Source organism: Acanthisitta chloris, unplaced genomic scaffold (assembly GCF_000695815.1).
Source record: "Acanthisitta chloris isolate BGI_N310 unplaced genomic scaffold, ASM69581v1 scaffold2444, whole genome shotgun sequence".
NCBI lineage: Eukaryota > Metazoa > Chordata > Aves > Passeriformes > Acanthisittidae > Acanthisitta > Acanthisitta chloris.
The window spans coordinates 161,495-182,420 of NW_008670803.1; the positions used below are offsets into that span (position 1 = coordinate 161,495).

The 20,926-nt window shown below is 39.5% G+C and overlaps 1 protein-coding gene across 1 annotated transcript in view; it reads right to left on the reverse strand.

The window, feature by feature from the left end:
• The window catches only part of IGF2R (insulin-like growth factor 2 receptor), a gene marked incomplete at its 5' end in the record, with an annotated part of 47,809 nt that overhangs the window by 12,524 nt on the left and 14,359 nt on the right, over positions 1–20,926 (reverse strand). Inside the window, 22 exons of the mRNA XM_009073805.1 lie at positions 66–278; positions 1,875–2,137; positions 3,138–3,260; positions 3,616–3,742; positions 4,373–4,563; positions 5,182–5,318; positions 6,144–6,241; positions 6,950–7,080; positions 7,464–7,670; positions 9,104–9,191; positions 9,552–9,730; positions 10,392–10,535; positions 11,112–11,279; positions 12,546–12,720; positions 13,387–13,488; positions 14,198–14,299; positions 15,365–15,544; positions 17,041–17,203; positions 17,584–17,699; positions 18,276–18,453; positions 19,709–19,856; positions 20,240–20,371. Of these exons, the coding sequence (XP_009072053.1) occupies positions 66–278; positions 1,875–2,137; positions 3,138–3,260; positions 3,616–3,742; positions 4,373–4,563; positions 5,182–5,318; positions 6,144–6,241; positions 6,950–7,080; positions 7,464–7,670; positions 9,104–9,191; positions 9,552–9,730; positions 10,392–10,535; positions 11,112–11,279; positions 12,546–12,720; positions 13,387–13,488; positions 14,198–14,299; positions 15,365–15,544; positions 17,041–17,203; positions 17,584–17,699; positions 18,276–18,453; positions 19,709–19,856; positions 20,240–20,371 (3,365 nt within the window). The remainder of the gene's footprint in view (positions 1–65; positions 279–1,874; positions 2,138–3,137; positions 3,261–3,615; positions 3,743–4,372; positions 4,564–5,181; positions 5,319–6,143; positions 6,242–6,949; positions 7,081–7,463; positions 7,671–9,103; positions 9,192–9,551; positions 9,731–10,391; positions 10,536–11,111; positions 11,280–12,545; positions 12,721–13,386; positions 13,489–14,197; positions 14,300–15,364; positions 15,545–17,040; positions 17,204–17,583; positions 17,700–18,275; positions 18,454–19,708; positions 19,857–20,239; positions 20,372–20,926) is intronic.

Below are 20,926 nucleotides of genomic sequence, written 5' to 3' on the forward strand. Positions count from 1 at the left end.
GGCAGGGATTCTTATTAAACTGATGAGGAAATGCATGTTTCAGTGATTCCAAGCATAGTACTTACTATGGGTGATCCAGTAACAGGAACCATGCAAACAGCTGCTCCAGGTGGACAATTAACATCCTTGATAGGATTAAGAGGCTCACAAATGTTCACGTAGAAGTCTGGAGAAACATCTGTACTATCTTCATCCACAAATGCCTCATAATACCCAGTGCGATGGATCAGAGGAGAGAGGTCAATCTCAGAGCTGCTGTTCAATACTGAGCACTTCACCTACAAGAATATATGTTTTATTGCTCTTGTTCTTTTATTACTTGCTTGGATTTATTGACGAACATCCCATCCTTCTTGGGGCATGACTACATTTAGAACTCTCAAATTTAAGCAAATGAGCATTTTTTACCTACAAGTTGCATTTGAAAAACTTTGATCATTTAAACATTCTTATGGAAAGAAGTCCCTATCTGAACAATACCAAAACAAAGCTCTGGCATGCGTACTCCAGCATACAGACCCACTATGTCTCCATAAAATCAGTCAATCCCTTCCTCTCCCCCTCTCCCACACACCATTGGATCACCTCCAATAAAAAAGCATGGTTATAACAACATAAAGTTATTGTACTCCATGTTGATGGCTTGAGTACTGCGCTGCCTCAGCACCAATTTCATGCATTCTTAACGGGCATAACCTTACTGACAGCCTACATGGAATTTGAGAAGTCTGTTCTTGTTTAGGTATTAGATAAGGAGCAACTAACGAAGTTACTGTTTAATTTCAGGACAAATAATCATCACTGCTACCTAGTTATCACCACACTGAAATAGCTAGGGTCACTGTGAAAGATGACCAGAAGGTTATGAATGACTACCAAATGGAATTAATGGACTAGAAAACACAGAGTTTGGGCACTGTTGATTTGTATTGCAGCATGGTACATAATACTGAAGAGGAGACCAAAGCTATGTGTACCAGAAAGGGACATGTGACAGTTCCTGGGGAAATAGAAACTGGAAAATCTTTTCCTAAATGGAAGCAAGTGCTATGGTACTATTGAGACAGTGATGAAGAGGAAAAACAATTTGTTACAGAGAACGATGGTCACACTAGAGGTAGTCAAGGCAGTGAAAAGGATGATTAGGCAGATTCACAAAAGGTTCAGGTGTTAAGAAGAGATCTGAACTCACCCAACAGGTCATTTAGCCTTCTATTCCTAGTGCTGGCTTTTATACTCCCTGCACCCACTACTGTTAACAATTTAAGTAGCTAAAATTAATGAAAGGAAGGCAACCTCAAAGTATTGTCTAGAACACTGGTTCAACTAGAGTTGACCAAATCATCTTCTTAGAGCATGTGCGGCACAACAGAAGCAGATCCTCATTTCATGCTATAAAGGTTTATCAGTTTTTGCGCTGAGCAATTGGATCACACACTTGCCTGGTCTCCAGCCACTTGGCTAGAATCAAATCCTATCCCCACGCACAGAGATGCTATCATCCTCAACTCAAGCTCAGCTCTGCTGACCTGCTGCATTGGAGGATCTTAGCCATCAATTCCCCAGATGACACCCTATGGCTTCCATTTGAACTGTACAGAAAAGCAGCTAAGTAGGTTCCACAGAGGAGTTTTTCTGAAGTGCTTATAGTTTTAACTTGGCTCAATAGGTAGACCAGAAGTTTGATGAGTATTGTTCAACCCTGCTGAAAATGTCAGTATGAAAACTATCTGAGAACTGCTAAATGGACTTGGGTTCTGTACTACAGGAAGAGACCTCACCCCCTCAAGGAATTTAAAACATACACTGCTATTATATCCACCTCCTCTCAGAAATTTAGTCCCACAAGCACTTTCCATAGAAGTAAATCTTACCTCTTCCTCACAAGCTAAGGAAGTATGCCAAGAGAAGTAACTAGTGCATGTCTGTTCATCAAAAGACAGAAAAACAGGCCGGCTGTCATCTCCAGCATCAGACTTGCATACAAAGCTAAAATAGCTTTTATGCTTCAGTTCAGAGTCTGCAGGGCAAGGATCTCCATCTTCATAGACAAGCTTTAATACTTGATCTTCGTAAGTTAAAGTTTTACTCTGTTTTCCAGCATTAACCGATTTTTTACCACCTGTGATGCAAACAGCTAAAGTAAAAAAGAAAAATGAACAAAACTGATCAAGTCTGATGTAACTGCCCTGAAAAACTGCACCTTACAACATAAACAGCAGGAAACTTAAGATTTTAGTCTCACTTTAATTTTCCTATGAAACAGAGGCTTTGTCAGACCATCTGGAGCTGCCATTAAACTGAGCTGAACTGCACTGAAACAAAGACCAAATACTGTCTTTAATACTTCATTAAACAGTTGAATGTACTGCATCTATACATATCTAAGCAATCAAGTGTTTGGCTATCACTTCTCTGAAAACCAAGACAGTAATTAAGATGCTTCTTAAAAACCATATCAATCCTGTATTTCTTCTAACCACACAAGCATTAAGATGCTTAAGTATTATCTCATATTCAGTTTGACAGAAGAGCTAGTAATTCAACCTACTAGTATGCAGCTTAAAATACAACTTCTACTGATGTTTCAGAAACACCAAAACTAGAATGGAAACCTGGAAGAAGGATTGGCAAGGGTTTGAAGTGTAGACACAAGGCCCGGTGCGATGCCTGGATGACACGGTAGGGTTTGTTCATAGAGACTCGATGATCCCAGAGATGTTTTCCAATCTGATTGATTCTGTGATTCTAGCAATGCATCACAATAGAGCAACTTTTGTGCTCAGTTCACTCTAGCTGGAAGTTGTAACATCTTCCTTTTCGCAACAGCCAAGAGGTACAGTAGAAGCACCTATACTCCTGCCCTCATGTCCGAAAGAATACCCATTCATTTGGAACTAAAGGGATTGGGACTGGAAGTGAGTCCCTGTGGAGTTCAGTAGGAATACATGGCTTCATTTCCTAAAACAGTTTTATGTTCTTTTCCTAGCCAACTCAACCACAGACCTGTTCTCTTCACTCCTTCCACATCTGCAGTAAAACCTGACCCTTGCATTTTACTGTACACTTGAACATAACTATTTCTTTTGGGTACCTACAATCTATTATTACAGTACCAGAGGGGATAAGATGCTTACCTGCTCCATTAGCACATGAACTTTTTGCTTCAGCACAGACATTCAACTCAATTGTTCTGTTATGTGAGTCACTGATGGTATAGCCAGACTCTCGCTGTAGTGATGTCAAATCAAAGAGGTGGCCTGTAGAGAAAGAGATTAAATTGTTTGCTCCTTTTCAGATTCAAAATCAAGACATTTTGTATTAAAAGCTTTCAGAAGCTTAATTTAGTAGGAATTATTTGCCTGCTAGCTTGGAAAGGCAAACATATTCATATTAACAGAGGCAAAACTGGTTTCAGAACTACAGACTACTTATCTTCCATGGGACATTGCAGTACCTTATATAAGATATTTCTACCATCAGAAGCTTGGTAGTCACTATCCCAAAGATGTGTCACACTGCCCTTTTCTAACGAAGTCCCTCAAGAACACAAACACAGTAGTGCTGCTTCCAGCAGGCTCTTCCATGTACAAAATCCTGAGGCCTCCTCCTTACCTGTTGCAGGGTTGGTTACCCGACAGTCATTTTGCACATTGCTTTTAAGAGGACAGGCAGCAGCAGTGAACCATAAGAATGTATATTCACAATCTTCAATGGCAGTTATAAGTTCTGGCTTTGACTCCTAAACACAAAACAGTAGAGAGAGTGACATCTCTACAGAGTGATAGTGTAAGATTCCATGTGACCGGGTTATCCCTGCAGCCTGTAGCTGAGCTCAGTTCAAATGCCACTCCTAGGAGAGTGGTCCAGAGAATGAATACAAGAACAGAGTATTTAACTGTGACTATTTCAAATACATAGCAGTACAGAATTACTATCAGGCAAAATAAAATTAACGAGAGGAGAGCTAAAGGCAGCCTAAGGCAACAGAAAATCCAAAAAGTGAAGGCAAGACATCTCACCAGATAGAAGAGCACTTAATGGCAAGGCATACAGATGTGCAAGAGTTAACAACTACACAGCCAATAGCATTCTTTATTACTTGAAACACTTCCCAACCTGCACTACATCAATCTTCAAGACATAAGCAGACAATTTGAAGCTACTACAGATGATAAAATCTGTGCTCTCTCTTAAAATTTGCTCAGCATCTAAAGTTCAAGTACTTATAAATCAGTCTGCTTTGAGACTGACTCCCATCCAACTATGGATGATTAGGGAATGGATAAGCACTGCCCACATTCTCCATGTGCACACTGTGGGACGAACAACTCATGAACACATAAAACTCTACCAGAAGGAACCCACTTACAATTTTGCTTTCATCACACTTGAGGCGCAATATTGCTGTTTTCTTGCGAATTTTATCTGGACACTGATCTCCACTAATGTATTTCAGAATAGCAATGCCATTTTCCCACCGGGGACCATCAGCCACTTCCCCAAGACTGGTACATTTTTTACCCTCCACGAGGGAGGCAGCAGCATCAGAAGGACAGGAACCTGTATCAATAAACAAAAATTGCATTACCACTCCAAATGTTATTAAGGCTTACTTGCCTGGAATAAAAATCCACTACTGTACTTTCAGGTATGTCACGACTGATCTACCTCCCAGCCACTGTCCAAACCATACTAACTGGAGTGTTTTTTTCTCCAAAAAAATCACAAGTAGCAGCAATGGTCTCATTTCATTTAAGGTCAGACAGAAAGTAGTGGCAGTTACTACTGGGGAAGTAGACTACTACACAGAGTGGAAGGCTACAGTCTGTTACTGCACAAAATGTAGAGTCAGTTAGAACATGGGATAGAGAAATTCAGAAGCCAGCATCTTGTGCCAAGAGATTATTTTAATCTTTTAGAGCTATAGCACACTTTGGGTAAGGATGAAAGAGCTAGAGTACCACAGTTATCAAGAGAAGATAAGAGCTGCTAGTGAATCTTGCCCACTAAACAGATGGAAACCAGGCCCACAATCTAACTTTTTGTGGGGCTGAGATCACATCACTGTCTCCACATACTTTGCTGTGTGATTTTTTCACTCAGAACAGCCACCAGCACTACCCTCTACCACTTGCCTTCCCTAGTTACAGGAAGAATGTATTTTTATTTTGCTCTTACCTGCAGCACCATATGGAACTAAGGGCTTGCAGACATTAATATAGTATTTCTGTGCAGTAGCAGATATAGCAATTGCTTCCCAATTCTCTCTATGTCGCGTCAGGGATGATAAGTCATAGAAGTTCCCTTTATCGTCCCTGTACAAAAGACAAAGGATTCAAATTAAGAAGCATGTAAAAAAAATTAGCATTTTAAAGTTACTACTCCTAAGTTACTACAGTATTTTAACCTAAAAAGTCTAAGCAGAGTATTGTGATGGAAAAGAAATCTGCATCAGATTGACTGCTGCCCAGAAACTTCAAATTCAGTACAGAGATATATCACTGCACCAGCAATCCCCACAGTAACTGTTCACATGCACACAGCCTTTAGCCAGTGCAAGAGGAATTCCAACTTTTCACTGCGGCGTGCCAGCCTTCAGTGCATGGCAAGCACAAATACAGTTACAGTGCACTGTTTCACATTAGGGTAGAGACCTATAATGAGGCCAGATGTTAAAACTCTGGGCCAATTATTAGCCACATTTGACCCCACTTACCAACTCTTAATGAGCCAATACCTGGAAGTCACAGAAAAGTATGACAATTTTCCTGAGGCTTTGTTTGGTGGAAGTTCCAAACAGACAGCAGATGCATTCTTGTTCAAATTAACTATAGTTAAATAATAACCAGACACTTGTAACAGCCTAATACAGTGTTCAGTCATTAATAACTGCATATCAAACCGTTCACTTCTATTACTCGTGCAAAAAATATTTTCTTTGAGATTCTTTCTTCAGTGAAATTAGTTTTTCGGAAGCACAAATTGCACAAGTTACTTGAAATACACTGCACTGGCACTGAATGCCAATTAGCTGCTTACCAACTCAAAACACAATAGCTAAAGTGGCAGTGTTGCTCTGAGGTGCACTAAGGCTGTATTTGTTTCTCTCATCATATAGCTTCATTTTGCGAACTACTTACTTGTAGGAGCACTCAGTAGATTTAACAGGTGGGCAAGCATACTGAGTATGCCATTCAAACATGTAGGTGCAATCTGGAGTCTCCTTCAAAAATACAGGCTGAAAGAGAAAAATACGAAAGTAATTAACTTTCTCATTTAGACATATTGAAACTACCAAAATCTCTCAGTCTTGCTTCAAGAAGATCCAGGAACATAATTATCTTAGAGCCACATAATGCCTCTCACCAGCTGAAACACCAGCTTCTCCCAAACAGGAGTTTACCCACATGCACACTTCTGATAGAACGGCAGTCATTAGGAACTTCTGCCTCCTCCATGAAATAAGGAGAAAAGCAAAAGTAACTCTAGACACCTTTGTTTAAGAACAAGAAGGAAAGCACAAGTACAGAGACAGTAAAAGCAAGTAACTAGCTTAATTTTAGTCTGGCCATGTAATCCCTGCTCTCCTGCACATTCATCCTTCTACCGTTTACTTCCTACAAAGAAACAGATACTAGTTCTGGGAGAACATCCTTTCCCAACTTCTCCAAGAGCTTTGATAATGGGCAGGCATGCCTTAAAGGAACAACAAGCCCCAGCCTTCCTGGAGCATTAAAAAGGTACCATCTATAAATAAGAAATTCAAAACATTCTTCATTTTTTTTTGTCACCTCACAGAACCTTTCAATCTCCTGTCTAATCTGTAAATGATTACAGTTTTTGAAGGAAACTAGTTCATGTTCTTCACTTTACCCTTCCATATTTTAAAAAGAGGGCAAAATCTGGAAAGACAGTATGCACAGGAAGCTTATGTTTTGAAACTAACCTCAGACGTAGTCTTGTCACAATAGAATAATATGGCAGTTGATCGTTCATATACTTTATGACATTTGTCTCCACTGGTATAATTAATCATTATTAAGCCATTTTTGAAAGTCAGTTTTTCTGTACGTAAGCCTAGAAGCAAAGAGTTGAGAAAAGTCAACAGCAACTCCAGTAAATACATGACTGCAGCAATGCCTCTGGCAACAGGGTTACATAAACAACAATAACATACACCACAAAGCATTGATAAGCAGACCTCAACCTTCCTCTAAAACTTGTGACCTAGTTACTGAATGAGTACTACTCCAGTACACTAAGGTTGAGCTCATTCATAATTAACTGAATGTCAAGATAACATATACGACACTTTATTTGCACACTGAGCAAAAGTGGTGGGGTGTTTTACCTCACAGGATGTATGAGACTGGCAAGAACCCCTCTTGCATCACACAGTGGATCCAATTACAACCTGGCTTATCTCCCATTCTCTAAGTTCCCTCCAATAAGTGCTGTACCTGCTACTTTTCTGAAATTATTGTCCATCTTCTTTACTTGACATGATGCAACAGCATGAGCTTCTGGTTTGCAAGGCTGTGATATTTCTCCACAAACTCTGAAGTAATAGTCGTATTCGTCTGTACTCACTTTTGTGTCTTTATCAGAAAGTGGTTTCAAGTTATAAACGTGACCATACCTTGGATCTTTCACCTGGCAATCCTCTCCTTTAAAGAAAAGTGAACAATTTAAAATGTGTAGGCCTTTCCAAATTCAATCAAGACAATTAAGGCTTACTGGTACAAATAAGGTCACAAAAATGAGCAGCTGGCACTTCAGGGCAGTGATTCTGAAGAACCATCTTAGTTCAGCTAAGCAACTCATTTCAGGAAGTTAACAATATCTAGTGACTAAGCTATAAATGGCATACTTCTTTTATAACTGACACTAAAGCAAGATACAAAAGTCACACTCGTTCAAAAACTAGGTCAAAGTGGCCTCATAAGTTCTTCCTTCAGCCATGCTGAAGGTCAAGTACAGAACCAGAGACACCAAGTCCAGCACTTGCTTAATTATCTGGAAAGAACAGCTAGGTCACAAGGCCGAAGCAAAAAGTGTCCTAGATGTCAGACTTGTATCTTCTTTTAACAGCTATGAAGTGTGCTGAGTTAGGAAATAGCTGATCATAGGAAATATTTACTACAGCTTACAAATCTATGAAGATGTACATAAAGGTTTAGGAAAATTCTAGTTTCATGGGTCTGATGAGCAGACATACATGGGTAATTTTCACACTAATGAAGTCCCCAGTTTTAAAGTGACCCTATGCTCAATATTCTGAAGCTTTTAAAAAATCATGAGGTTATATCACATGAACATTATGCTCCTCTCAATCATACAAGAAGTTGGTACCAAGTTAAAGACATCAGTTTCCCTCCCTTCAAAAGTACAACTTGGTCATCTGTACCCTGCACAATAATTATGTGCTACAGAGCAGCAGTCTGTAAGCATTCCTCATGCCACATGAGACCACTGGCAGTTTCAGTTATGTCTAGGACTGTCACAACAGATCCTTTAGAAGAAGTCTGGATGTTTTATAAAATATTATCTACAAGCTGTGAAACTAAGCCTGCGAGGGCAGAGAAGATGCCTGCACACTCAATTTTGCATCTAAGAGCCAATTGAGCACCAGAACTAGAACTTGTGAGTCCTTCTTGCACATCCTGGAGTCAACCGCAAACCCTGAGACTCTTCCCCATTGTCTAACGAGGGTTAAGTTTAGAACACAGCTTTCCGTGAGGGACAGGGAATTACTTGCCAGGCATAGAATCAACCACATTTTCATGAAACCTGATGCTTTAATATTTACTAGCAAGTCTGTCTGTTATTTAACAAGGTAATACTATGATTTCTCAGAAACAGCATTATTACTGTATCTTCTTGCTCTAGAGAGGCAAGTACATTTGCCTATCATATTAAATTCTACTTCTAATGATAGATACGTTTCTTAGTAGGCCTAAAGCTCAGAAGAGACATTCCTCCACAAGCCAGCACCTTTTACTGAAAGATTCACAGCGTAGGAAACCAACATAGCTTCAGCAAGTATTTACTACTTGTACAGATTTGTTTGATACTTTAAAGCTCAAATAACTACACTTACCTTCTGCTTTGTGAATAGGACATGCTGCCAAGGTTCTCCAAAAGAATACAAACTCACAGTCATTCTCTTGCTCTAACACTGGTGATCCCTACAGAAAAGAGCCACATGAAGGAAGCTTACTAATAATTACAATGCAAGTCTCAAAACGTACATGCAGAATCCTTTTTTATTGCAATTGCACAGTCCAGGATCTCCACTACCAAATTTCAGTACTCATTCTCAGCAAAGAGGTGCTTTTGGGGGCTCACAGTATTCCACCATAGAATTCACTGCTGTACTCTACAGGTTCAATTAAGCAGTTATTGAGAGACAAGAGAAAATCCTGTATACAAGATGTTACTTTTTAGAACCAGTCCCTCCATTCTAAGAGGAAGAAACACTGTCTATTTTGTTATAGTACATCCAAGCACTAAAATTGCCATTAATAGCAACTGGCACAGAAAATTACCGTTGTTTGATCGCACTGGAAGATTATACGCGTAGAATAACGCCGCTTATCTTTGCAAATGTCACCATTCAAGTAGGTAATGCTTAAAGATCCATCAGTAGCAGCCTGGGGGTTTATCTGAATGACTCCAAGGTTCTGGCTTTTATCAGCATATTTCACACAAGATCCTATGGCACCACCTACAGGAAAGAGCCTGGGTTTTAGTTCAAAGCTCTGACAATCACAGTTAAATTTGTTAGAAAGTAACATCATGGGGTAGCTTTAGGAGAGCTTTGAGCACTAAAGCAGACTGTCTCAAACTCCTGAAACAATACAACAGAAGTGTATTCACAAATACAGTCAGAGATAGTGTGTGCCTAAAGCCTTTGTGGAATAGAACAAGTTATTGTCCTGCATTCACTGAAATCTTTCAAACTGCACTGATTTATCTGCTCTCATAGACTGATATAAGACTACAGTAATGTTAAATATATCAAACTGGCTAGACGTGCAGTAAGACGTGGCATAAGCTTCTCATTCTGGCCTCAACAACATTTAACTTTCCCATCTTCTTTAAAAAATACTAATAAAATCAAGGATACTGCCACATACTGTCATCAATGCAATCTTCCCATTCACACACATCTCAGCGCAAGAGTCCTGATGAGCATTAGGGCTACTCTCAGTTTTCAAAAGTCTGTTTGTTAATATTCCTGACATACCTTATCCAGGTCTATGCGAGTTCAGTGATTAAATGCACAGGATTCAAAAAATCTTACTAAAATAACCACAGATGTCATTCTGCATAGAAAGTCTTGGGTCACAAGTCACAAGTTAAGAAATGCTTGCCATTTGGCTTACCAGGGCATCCAGTCACATAGGGCAGAGGTTTGCAGACATTCAAGAAAAATGTTCGCTTCTTTGCTTCCTTTGAAGTGTCTATGGCAACCCATGGCTCACCCTCTTTGCTCAAGTCACTTAAGTCATACTCATTGCCAGCAGCATCTGAAAGAAATGTGGTACACAGTAAACTGAGAGAACTTACTAACACTTGCAGCAGTATTGGACTTGAAATGACACAAGTTTCACTGATGAATACACAAAATTCAAAATAATTTTCAGAGTCACATTAGATATCCATTGAGAGAAGGTACTTTTGACACAAAAAAAAGTCACTATTCCAAATGCAAAACAGTTCCCTTGACAGTAACTTCCCAGCTGTAACTACTCCACAATACACAGGTCCATTTTAACGGAGGCCAATACTAAAATTAACTCATTTGTTTCAGAGTTGGGCTGAAGCAGCACTCAGTCATGACAAGGATTAAATGCTTTCAAAGTAATTATCAGCTTTCTTCTGTATACCACAGTGTTCCAAATTAGCTTTTTGCCAGCTTCGTAAGTTAAGTCCGCTTCAAACAACTCACCTCCTCTCCCACCCTACAGTTTCTAAGAAGACTAAGTCTTACAAACGTCTTCACAAAAGATATTCTTAAAGCCCTCCTCTGAGCAGAAGCCTGCTGTTCAGTTAATCCTTCCAATATTTGTTGGACAGAGTCCAGTCAAATTCCAGGTACTTACCTGTAACCTGGCAGTCTACAGGAGCAGGAGCACAAGCCAGAGCTGTGTGAAACTCAAAAAAAGTATCATGGATGTCCAGCACATGGTTTACGTCCTCACGCACAAACTTAAGCTCTCCAGGATATGAGTCATTGCAAATAAAAGTCACCATGAACATGTCTGATGATCCTGTAAGACAAACATTTATCTGCTAATGGTTCGGCTTGGAACATTTGAATCTAAGTTTATGCTAACACGTGACTTTAAAATTTTCTAAAAGTTTCTAATTACTAACTGCTTCAAGGAAAACACCTTATTGTTTATGGTTTTTCAGCTGTAAATATGCAAGCCTTCTTTAGAGACCTATGATAAATTGCCTAGCAGCCACAACTGTCTCTCCAAATAGGAGACTTCAATGCCTAGACACATTTCAAGAACATAAGTACCTTCACTAAACTGTGTTCCCTGGGTCTCTGACATATTTGAAGAAATAGAAAACATCATCAGTGGTACCACCAACCTCTAAATTACCACACACATAGCAAAGTCTTGGCTTTGGGGGTTTTGTTTGTTTGTAACAGGTGCAGTGTAATGACTGCAGAACAAATAATAACATATACTGCTTAGATAGTATCAGTAAGTTCTGTTTAGTCCTCAGGAAATGATAGAATTGTATCAGGGAGCAGTATTTATCATCAAAATGGTTAGTAGTGTTATCAAAATGGTAGATGCTCTCAAAGAAAAATACACAAGAGCTCAACCACTCATTTCCTCTTGCATATTAGGTGTAAAAATGCCACAACTGGGAAAATAAGAAATATCACCACAGCAGTTTGCACAGAGGACAAATATGCAGAAGCATCTGAGGTTCCTGGATCCAATACCCAGTTTTCCCAAAACCTTCTGTTGTTAAGGTGTCGTATTCCTTCCTATGAAGCTATTTCAGTATGACTGGAGAGCATGTAAAATCCACAGCTAGATACATATTTTTAGTAGCTTTATCTGCAAGAGACTTAAATTCATGAAGTAGTTGTAATGAAGTACTAGAACACTTATTCAAGAAATTCCATACAAGAGAGTGTAAGCTTCCTGAAAAATGAACTTTCAGAGACTAAACAACTTCAAAGAGCTTAGAAAAAGAGCTAGAGTTCATTTTACTTGTTTTCCCAAAATGACTATCCATTTCTCCATGCAAGGACTAGTATTTTTCTTCTGCTCAGTAAGGAGAAAAACATCCTATACTGTATTTAGTCTCTTTCCTGGAGTTTGGAAATACACGTGTATTACTGAAAACTGAGCCATTACCTTTCTGCATGAGTTTTTCACTTTATTTTACATTTTATAACACCAAGCCAAATAGATTTTACTACATGAACAACAGAAGGAATGAAGTCCATTCACACAAAGCTTATACAATATGAGCATCCATTTTCACTGCATATTTCCTGAACTCACCTGACTCCACACGAAGAGAACCTCTGTAGGTAAGAGTTAGAAACCCTTCACTGGATAGATACAGGGTTTTGTCCAATTCCACCAGCCTCACTGATGTCAGATTTTCTGCTTCACATCCAGCAGCTGTTTTGCCATTGATTTCACCACACTCTGACATGGGTCCACAAATGTTTAGCTAAATGTTTTGAAAACATGTACATAGTATTAACTGCACCAGAAAAATTAGGCCCACACAGCCATTTTGACAGCAGTAAAACTTACTTGTCAAGAACTATTCCAAATAACATGAAACGTCTGTCATTTCCAGACCAGAAGACAACCAACTCTAATGCAGTAACAATAACCTCAATCAGCTTACAGGGTCCACAGATTCTCCCAACTACACATACAGGATATGGTGCAGCAAGTTTATTCTTGGACTAAAAAAAGAAACTACTATGGTAGTATCTGTAACAGCCTAGGACTACTGATACATGCAGATTGCATTAAACACACTGATATGTGCTTGGGCAGATTAAACCCCTTTCTAGACTTCCCCTGTCAATTTCTTCAGCATCAGCAAATAAACTGGCAGCAAGCAACAGAGTCCATAAGGGGAAAATCACACATAGCCTCAAAAGTGCAGCTACCTTATGTTTGCTAAGAACCAGAAGTTCAATGCTTTTAAGACCATCTGACATGAATGAAGTTACCTTCCATTTCTCCCCTCAAGCACAGTGCTTTCCCGTCAACTCTTATTTCTTAAGAGCACTGAGTCAAAGCTCCACTTGTACACTAAGCAAGACAGAAAAACACAACAACAGCACCCATAAGCAACAGACTGTACAGTCAAGATCCTTACCAAGAACTTCCTCCCATTGCCAGTAGCCATATAGCCTTTTTCAGAAGCTAACGGTAGCAGATTGAACACAAAGCCAGTGTTTGGATCTCGCACAGAACAGGACTAGAAAAACAATTACAACAGAATTATTTTCTCCTTCTGCATTTCTTCTGTTCAAGTTTTACCTCTAACTTGCTTCAAGAGCCAAAGTAGTTATTTACACGTATTCCTAGGCTGCATACCAATCAGCAACTTAATTTGGTCAACCAGAATACAGCTCCAGCAATATCCACATTTCATTCATTCAATTCTTCTGCACAATTATTCAATTCTGTTTGTCCATTGACATCAGCCACATACCAACATATCAACATGGAATTTAGCAGACAATATCTATCAGGTTAGCTGAGAGCAAGGCAATTTTAACTGAGGGTTGTTACCACAATAATGTCTTTATGTTGAGACCTGCAAAGCAGAAGCAGCTGAGCAGGTTTAGTGTGAAGAAAAAAAGAGCGCCTCATTTGATGATCTGTATAAGACAAGGACAACATATATCCTTGTTTTACTAGCAACATTCTAAGGGAATGAAATTCAGTGTAGAGCAAGTAAACTGTTCTCAAGAGAAAGCACCTGAATACTTTGGTCAGAAGGTACACATTACAGGAACACTTCAAAAAGAAAGCAGTAAGACATCACGAGACTCCATCATGACTAATTTAAGACTTCACCATAGTTAGTTTTCTTCAAGAGTCATTTAAACACAGCAACCAGGAATGCTAGGAACAAAACAGTATGTTGAGACTACAAATAAAATTACATTCTCCTTTCTCACCTGAGAATCATCTTTTATTTCCTTGATTGGACAAGCAGCCTCAGTTTCCCATAAGAATGTGGCCACACAATCCAGAATAGCTATAAACCGTGGGCTGCTACTCTGGAAGCAGATTGCAGAGAAAAGATCAGAATAAGTGTAATAGCCAACACTTTCTCATGTTTGATATTCCATTTTAGGAGAAACTGTCAGCTTCTTCTAAAAGACTTCACTACATATGCACACAATTCCCACTCTGCTTCCCTCTCCCCTATTTATTTTGAAGGTCACCACTGAAACCTTTGCCTAGTTAAAAGCACTTGACATGTCATCAAGCATTAGCCAAGATCTGAATCTGACTTTGAAATATTCAGATCAAATTCAATACTGAATCTAGACACACATAACCAGATCTTGCCTCAGCCCAAGCTTTGAAGAGTTTTGGGGATATAACACATAGTCCATGATTTAAAAAAATAAAAATACAAAAAATATGTAAAGTCAAGCAACAGAAGTCTGTTAGCTGAGGTAACAGTATTAATTAAGGTGACAGTAGCATTAATTATACACACTTCATTTCAGTGTCTTCAGACAAAAGCAAAGCCATTCATAACTGCTCCAAGTCACAGATTTTTACCACATCTCTTGGGCTAAAGATCATGTGCGTGCAGGGAGTAAGACTTACAGATTCACAAAACCAGAAGAACAAGTCTAGGCAACCTTAAGTCTAATGATCCGTTCAGTCTAAACTTCAGTACGCAGAATTGTATCAGCAACAACTTTATAGATTTAAGAACTCCTAGCATCAACAGGCTTGAAAAGATGCAGAACCTAAGCCAGAACATACAATTTACAATATTCTTCCTCTTAAGAAGGTTCACTATGTTTTCATGTGGAACTCCTCAGTCTTAAGTCCCCATGTTTTATCATGTTAATTACACTAGTTTGAAACATGACTGCTCACAGAGGCTGCTAGTTTCTATCTAGTTCTTGCTTATGACAAAATGCTCAGTCTGAGACACATGCTTCTCTAGCATCTAAATCAGCTTTGTTTTTACATCTCTATTTTAAGCCCTTAAGAAGTCTCCTTTCATGAATCTGTACACTACACATCTTCATGTGACTTCATGTTATAGGATGGAAAACCTATTATGATGAAGTAATAACAGAAAGATCACTTGTCCTTACCAGAGTGCCCCTGGAACAGACAAAGTGGATGGTAGTGGTATAAGCAGTTTTCTTTCCATCAGCATCAATGCACACAGAGCCATTTGCATAAGTTAGAGAAATGTGTCCAGGTCTTTCAATTACTAGTTCTTTGCTGGCAACACCAAGATTACTAATAGATGTGACTTCAGAGTAAGAATCCTAGAAATAAAGAAAAGCATGTCAGCAATTCCAAACTCTAGCAAGGAGTTATAGATACAATCAAAAAGAAGAAAATACCTACTACAATATTCTTATATACAGAAGGTTATTCTGAGAGTTTTGAAGATAAAGGTGTAGAGAGATCCTTGTGTTTCTCTCCCATTCTGCATTCAATTTTCACACACTTCACCAGACAACCTCTACAAGCAGGCATGGTTTGATTTCTGTTGGGGTTTTTTTTGTTGCACAATAAGGTGCTTGTAGTGCCTCACAGGAACCCTCTTCATCTCACAAGCTACATAGCTTAGCAATCTAGGGAGGTTTACGTCTTGTGTAGTAGCTAGGATTTAATCTGTATAGCCCTTTAAAGCACAATGTGTGGAAGCCTCCAGGCGTTATCAGAATGGACCTTAGGGATCCACCATGCTTAGCAAAGCCAAAAAAAATCACTGGCAGAAACTGAGCACTAGAAAAACAGTAGGTGCTACTACCAAGGTCCAAAGTAACCTTTGCTTCTTCAAGATAACTTGGTGTTTCCTACTTTTAAGAAACTTCTTTAAGTTAGTAGCAGCAACAAACAGAAGAATACACCTTCCAAACAGCTCTGTCCATAGACCTCTGACAATTCTGCGTTCAAGTTGACCCAATGTGCACACTTTTTACTCCAGTGTCTTGAACAATGAAGTAATGAAGCCCTAAAGTGTCTCCACATGTAAAGTAAGCAACAAGGGCTATCACAAGCACAGGGAGCTAGTAATAATTAGCTCAAATGCCATGTAATGGAGATGTACAGCTTCAGTCACTCAGACATCCTCTTCAACAGCATGGAGGGAAGGTGTTCTCTCTGTTTCACAGCAGAAATTAGGACAGGTTGGTGAGCCTCTAGTTCAACTTTTCCCACAGCTCTGACTAGCACTGAAGTAAGGCCTGGGGTGAAGTGTCTATTCAGCCTGTCGGCTGTTATCAATCCCATGATAAATTGTGACACTTTAAGGAAATACAGAAGTAGAATCCCATAACCACCACTACCCCCTTTTAGTTTTTTAATTTGCTTGGCAACATCTGCCTAATCCATTCCTCATAACCAAAGAAAGCTCAGAGAAGCTCAGAAGACAAAACTCTTTAAATATGTTTTTTTTCCAGAGTTCAATCTAAAATAAGCCAGAAACAAGAGAAAATATCCAGGAGAGGAGCTGGTTCCCAAAGCAACGCTAACAGTCTGAGACCACAGCAATTTGTACAGAAGAGATGCAGTTTGTCTGCCTCTGCAACATGAGGCAAAGAACCATGCATGTCAAACATGACATTGGTACACTTGCAAAAATTCAAGCTTTGGTCTTCAAAGAGGTAGACAGGAGGTCTACCATTCTGCTATGATTATGCCATCATTACGGATATGCAGAATAGCACTTTGCACAAGAATTCATGTGTCTTGCATATCCTTTCATTTCTCTCGCAGCAAATCAGCTCTGAGCTGGGATGGAACGGCTACTCACATGATCATGCCTATATTTCATCTGACAGACAGATGCTCGCCGGTCACATCCTGGGACAGCAATCAGTGGTCGACAGACATTTATGTAGTACTTCTTGCGCTCATTTGGTCTTGAATTATCCATGGCATACCAGTTTTCACCTCTCTTCTCAGATTTTGCTAATCTGAGCAGGAAGAGAAAGTTCTGTTCTAAGAACATACATTCTTTATAGTCTCTCTAGCTTTCTCTGGCAGTCTCAAGAAACAGAGCAACAATAAGGTACTTCAAGAGCAACTTTCCCCCCTCATTTTTAAGTGTTAAAATTACAGAGAATGCTCCTGGGAAAGAGAGCACAGTTGACAAGGCAGCAAGCTTTTACAAGCAAAACCATGCCAAAAAATCAAATTGCATCTTAGGAGGCAAGTCAATGTACTTGCAGTTAAGACTGACACAACAGATGAAGTTTCTAATGTTGTCTACACAGGAAACCAACCTTGTCCAGCTCTATCATCCAGAACACTAAACTAGAATAGCCAAGTTACACTGCACATGTTACTTTCCTACCTTGACAAGTCATATTGGTCCATGGTGTTGGAATCAGTCACAACACACTCCAAAGGCATTTCAGGACAAGCATATTCAGTGTACCACCTGAAGTTGTAAGCATACTGATCTTCTGTCTAAAATAAAAAATAAAAATCAGTAGAATAGACCAGTGAGGCTTTCCACACAGAACACTTTGTGACTCACAGCTAAGCCTTTATATGTTAAGCATGTTATTTCCCTGTGGTTTTGGGATATACATTCTCAGATCAGAGTGAGTCTGTCCTGTTATAGATCTTGTCGTTTGCTGTGCCACCAAAAATACTCTTTCCAAAAGTAACAGAACAAGAGCAATGTAACTGCTGTGTTACAGGACACATAGTCCTACCACTTATTACTCCTCATCCAGCTTGGCTTTTTTCAGTGAGAAATAAAAGATGGTCAAAAGCACCAGTAATTACATGGCCCAGAGACTAGAGAAGAGGGAAGTAAGAATCTGGATCCAGGTAAATAGCTTACTGTTCAGTGCCAAGATAAGTTTTATGGCTGCAACAAGAGTCAGATATACCAAGAGAAAAAACTATTTCTTTTATTCTGCTTTCCAGATACTGGATATTTTCATACATAAACTTCTGTTTGTACCCATCTAGCAACAAATATTGTCAATATTTTGGGATGGAGATCCCTCCTTTCCTCAATATAGATCTTCTTACCTGATATTCAGGCTGACCTATTCCAGCTTCATGGTCACACAAGAATGTTATAAGGGTAGATCGTGGTGTTTTCTTCTCATCATTGTACACTGTACCATTTTTGTAAGTCAACTGAATCAGGCCATCATAATATGAAAGTTTGGAACTGGGCAGGCCAAGATTCCAAAACTGATCCTTTCTAGAGAAAGTGAGTTGAGAGTGAACAGAATGCAAAATTAATTCTTACAAATAGTAACCACATCGGTAAGTTTATAGATACCGTAATAAGATATAATAATCAAAAATAAGGTTGCTTAGACCTAAGTGAGCTGGGATGAATAGAATGCTGCCAAAGGGAAACTCAAAACATGAACAGGTATCCTTCTCTGGATTAGATATCTAGAAAACTTTAAACACTCCCTTCTCTAAATGAGCAACAAAAACAAGCTCTCATTCTCCACAGTAGAATTCTAACCACAGACACCCTAATGTTGGGCTCAAACTGGCCTTATACAACTATATGTGCGCAGTGAAGACCTAGCACTGCACAACAGGTCTCAGCTAGGTATTAGCTTTGGTTCAGGAGTCTTTATTTACTCTGACTTAAACACTGGCTCTATCAGACCTGGTTTGATCATCTTTCCCTGAAGAACATTTCTAGGGTCACCACAGCATCCAGGTGAGCTGGAGGTATCTCAGACATAGTCTGTAGAAGACAACAGCAAAGATGCTGCCAGAGTAGCAGTGCATACTGGGACTGTGCCTGTGTAGCTCTTTTAGTAATAGAAATCACAGAACTGTTAAGGTTGGAAAAGACCTCCAGTATTATCAAATCCAACCATCAACCTAGCACCACTACTGTGTTCACCACTAAACCATGTCTTCAAGTTCATATCCACACATTTTTTGAACACTTCCAAGGATGATGACTATCACTTCCCTGGGCACCCTGTTTCAGTGCTTCACAACCCTTTCCATGAAGAAATTTTTCCCAATATCTAATCTAAACCTCCCCTGGCACAACTTGAGGCTATATGGTGCAACGCTAAGGCTCTGGGCTCCATCTCTGCATAAGGCAGCCACTACTCATGCCGAGTGCAGCAGTGCTTCTTTAGGCCAGCTCTTGGAATCCAGCTGACCCTGAATCCAGATTGTAGGTTGGCGTAATACAGCTGCAGCAGTTAATCTACAGCTTACAGTCCCTATGGAAAACGTAAGGGGGAGCAACGGGCACATTCCATCTCAAAAGCTAGCTGTAAGCAAGATCACACCTGTGTGCACTTTGCTCTAAAACAGCAGGCAGTGTAATCAATGCAAATTACATGCAAATTACCCGACTCTATTACAGGCAGCACAGTAATTATTTCACATGCAAATTGTTCATTGTTTCACACAGACAAACATCATACAACAAGAGATCTTCTGTTACAGACAACAGAACTAGAGTTCCTTACCTTTGCGTCACTTGGCAAGCTGCTGATTTTGCGTGACAAAGCTCATCAGGCACACTGCCACAGACGTTTATGTAAAACAAGTATTCCGTAGTATTAACTACATAGTGCCCGCTTTTCTTGGCCAAAGGTGATAAATCAAAAGAGAAGCCTAATCAGAAAGATATAAGCATTCAATTTTGTCCTGCCATCTCTCACAGGTTTTGATTCTGCCAATCACACAGCTAGTTCACCTCCCCCTGAATAAGTTTCCTTCTACGTAATTGCTGTTCCAGAAACAAAATGGACGTACTAAAAGCATGGTTTGTGCTACAGAGAAATTTACTACAGTAAAATACACATTACATCTATTTTCCTACACACACTACGGGAATATTTAGCTCACGCTGTTTTGATCTGCCATATGCACATACTTAGTACTGCTATGCTCTAACACTATGGCTGAACTTTGCTCCTGAGCATTCAAAGGACTCAGTGTTGTGGCACAAGTTCTATACCTCATAACCTTTCAATTTGCTGAACAGAAATACATACCCGCCTGAGGATCAGAGACTTGACAGTTATCTCCTTCAGTTTTAGACAGGACACACGCAGCAGCAGTATACCAATCAAATGTATACAAACATTCACTCTCAGACATCAAGATTGGAGCACTCTCTAGATCACCTGGTATCACAAGAGCAATGTGTTACATGTACAGACAGTCAAGCTGCCAATAGGAACTAGGAATTGAAGCCTAAGAACACTAGCTTCTCTCCAAAAGCAGACCAAGATTAACTGTTAAAGTACCTCTTTGCTGAAAATAAAAGCAAAATTTTTTTGCACAAATTCTTTGCATCCTCCTCCCCAACATAAAACCTTAGCCCAAAAGATGCAGTGCTCAATCTATTCCTGACAATTACCACAATATCTGAAAAAATGTCTGTTTTGATACACAAACCTGGTATTTTACTACAAAGCAATAGCTTTATTAGTAGTGCATAACCTAATCCTAACAGCCAGCATACTTGGAGGTTTCAGCTTCCTCAGGCTGACATAGAGGAACACAGGTTTTCCATTTCCCTGGGAGATGGTTAAACTAGCAGGATATTACATAGAGATGAACATTAACTTCTGCTTTCCATAAACTGCCAGCAGATACAAAACATAACTATTGGAAGAGAAGGTTAAAGTAAAGTCTGCTCAGACTCTGACTTTCCCAGGAAGACAATCTAGGGAAAG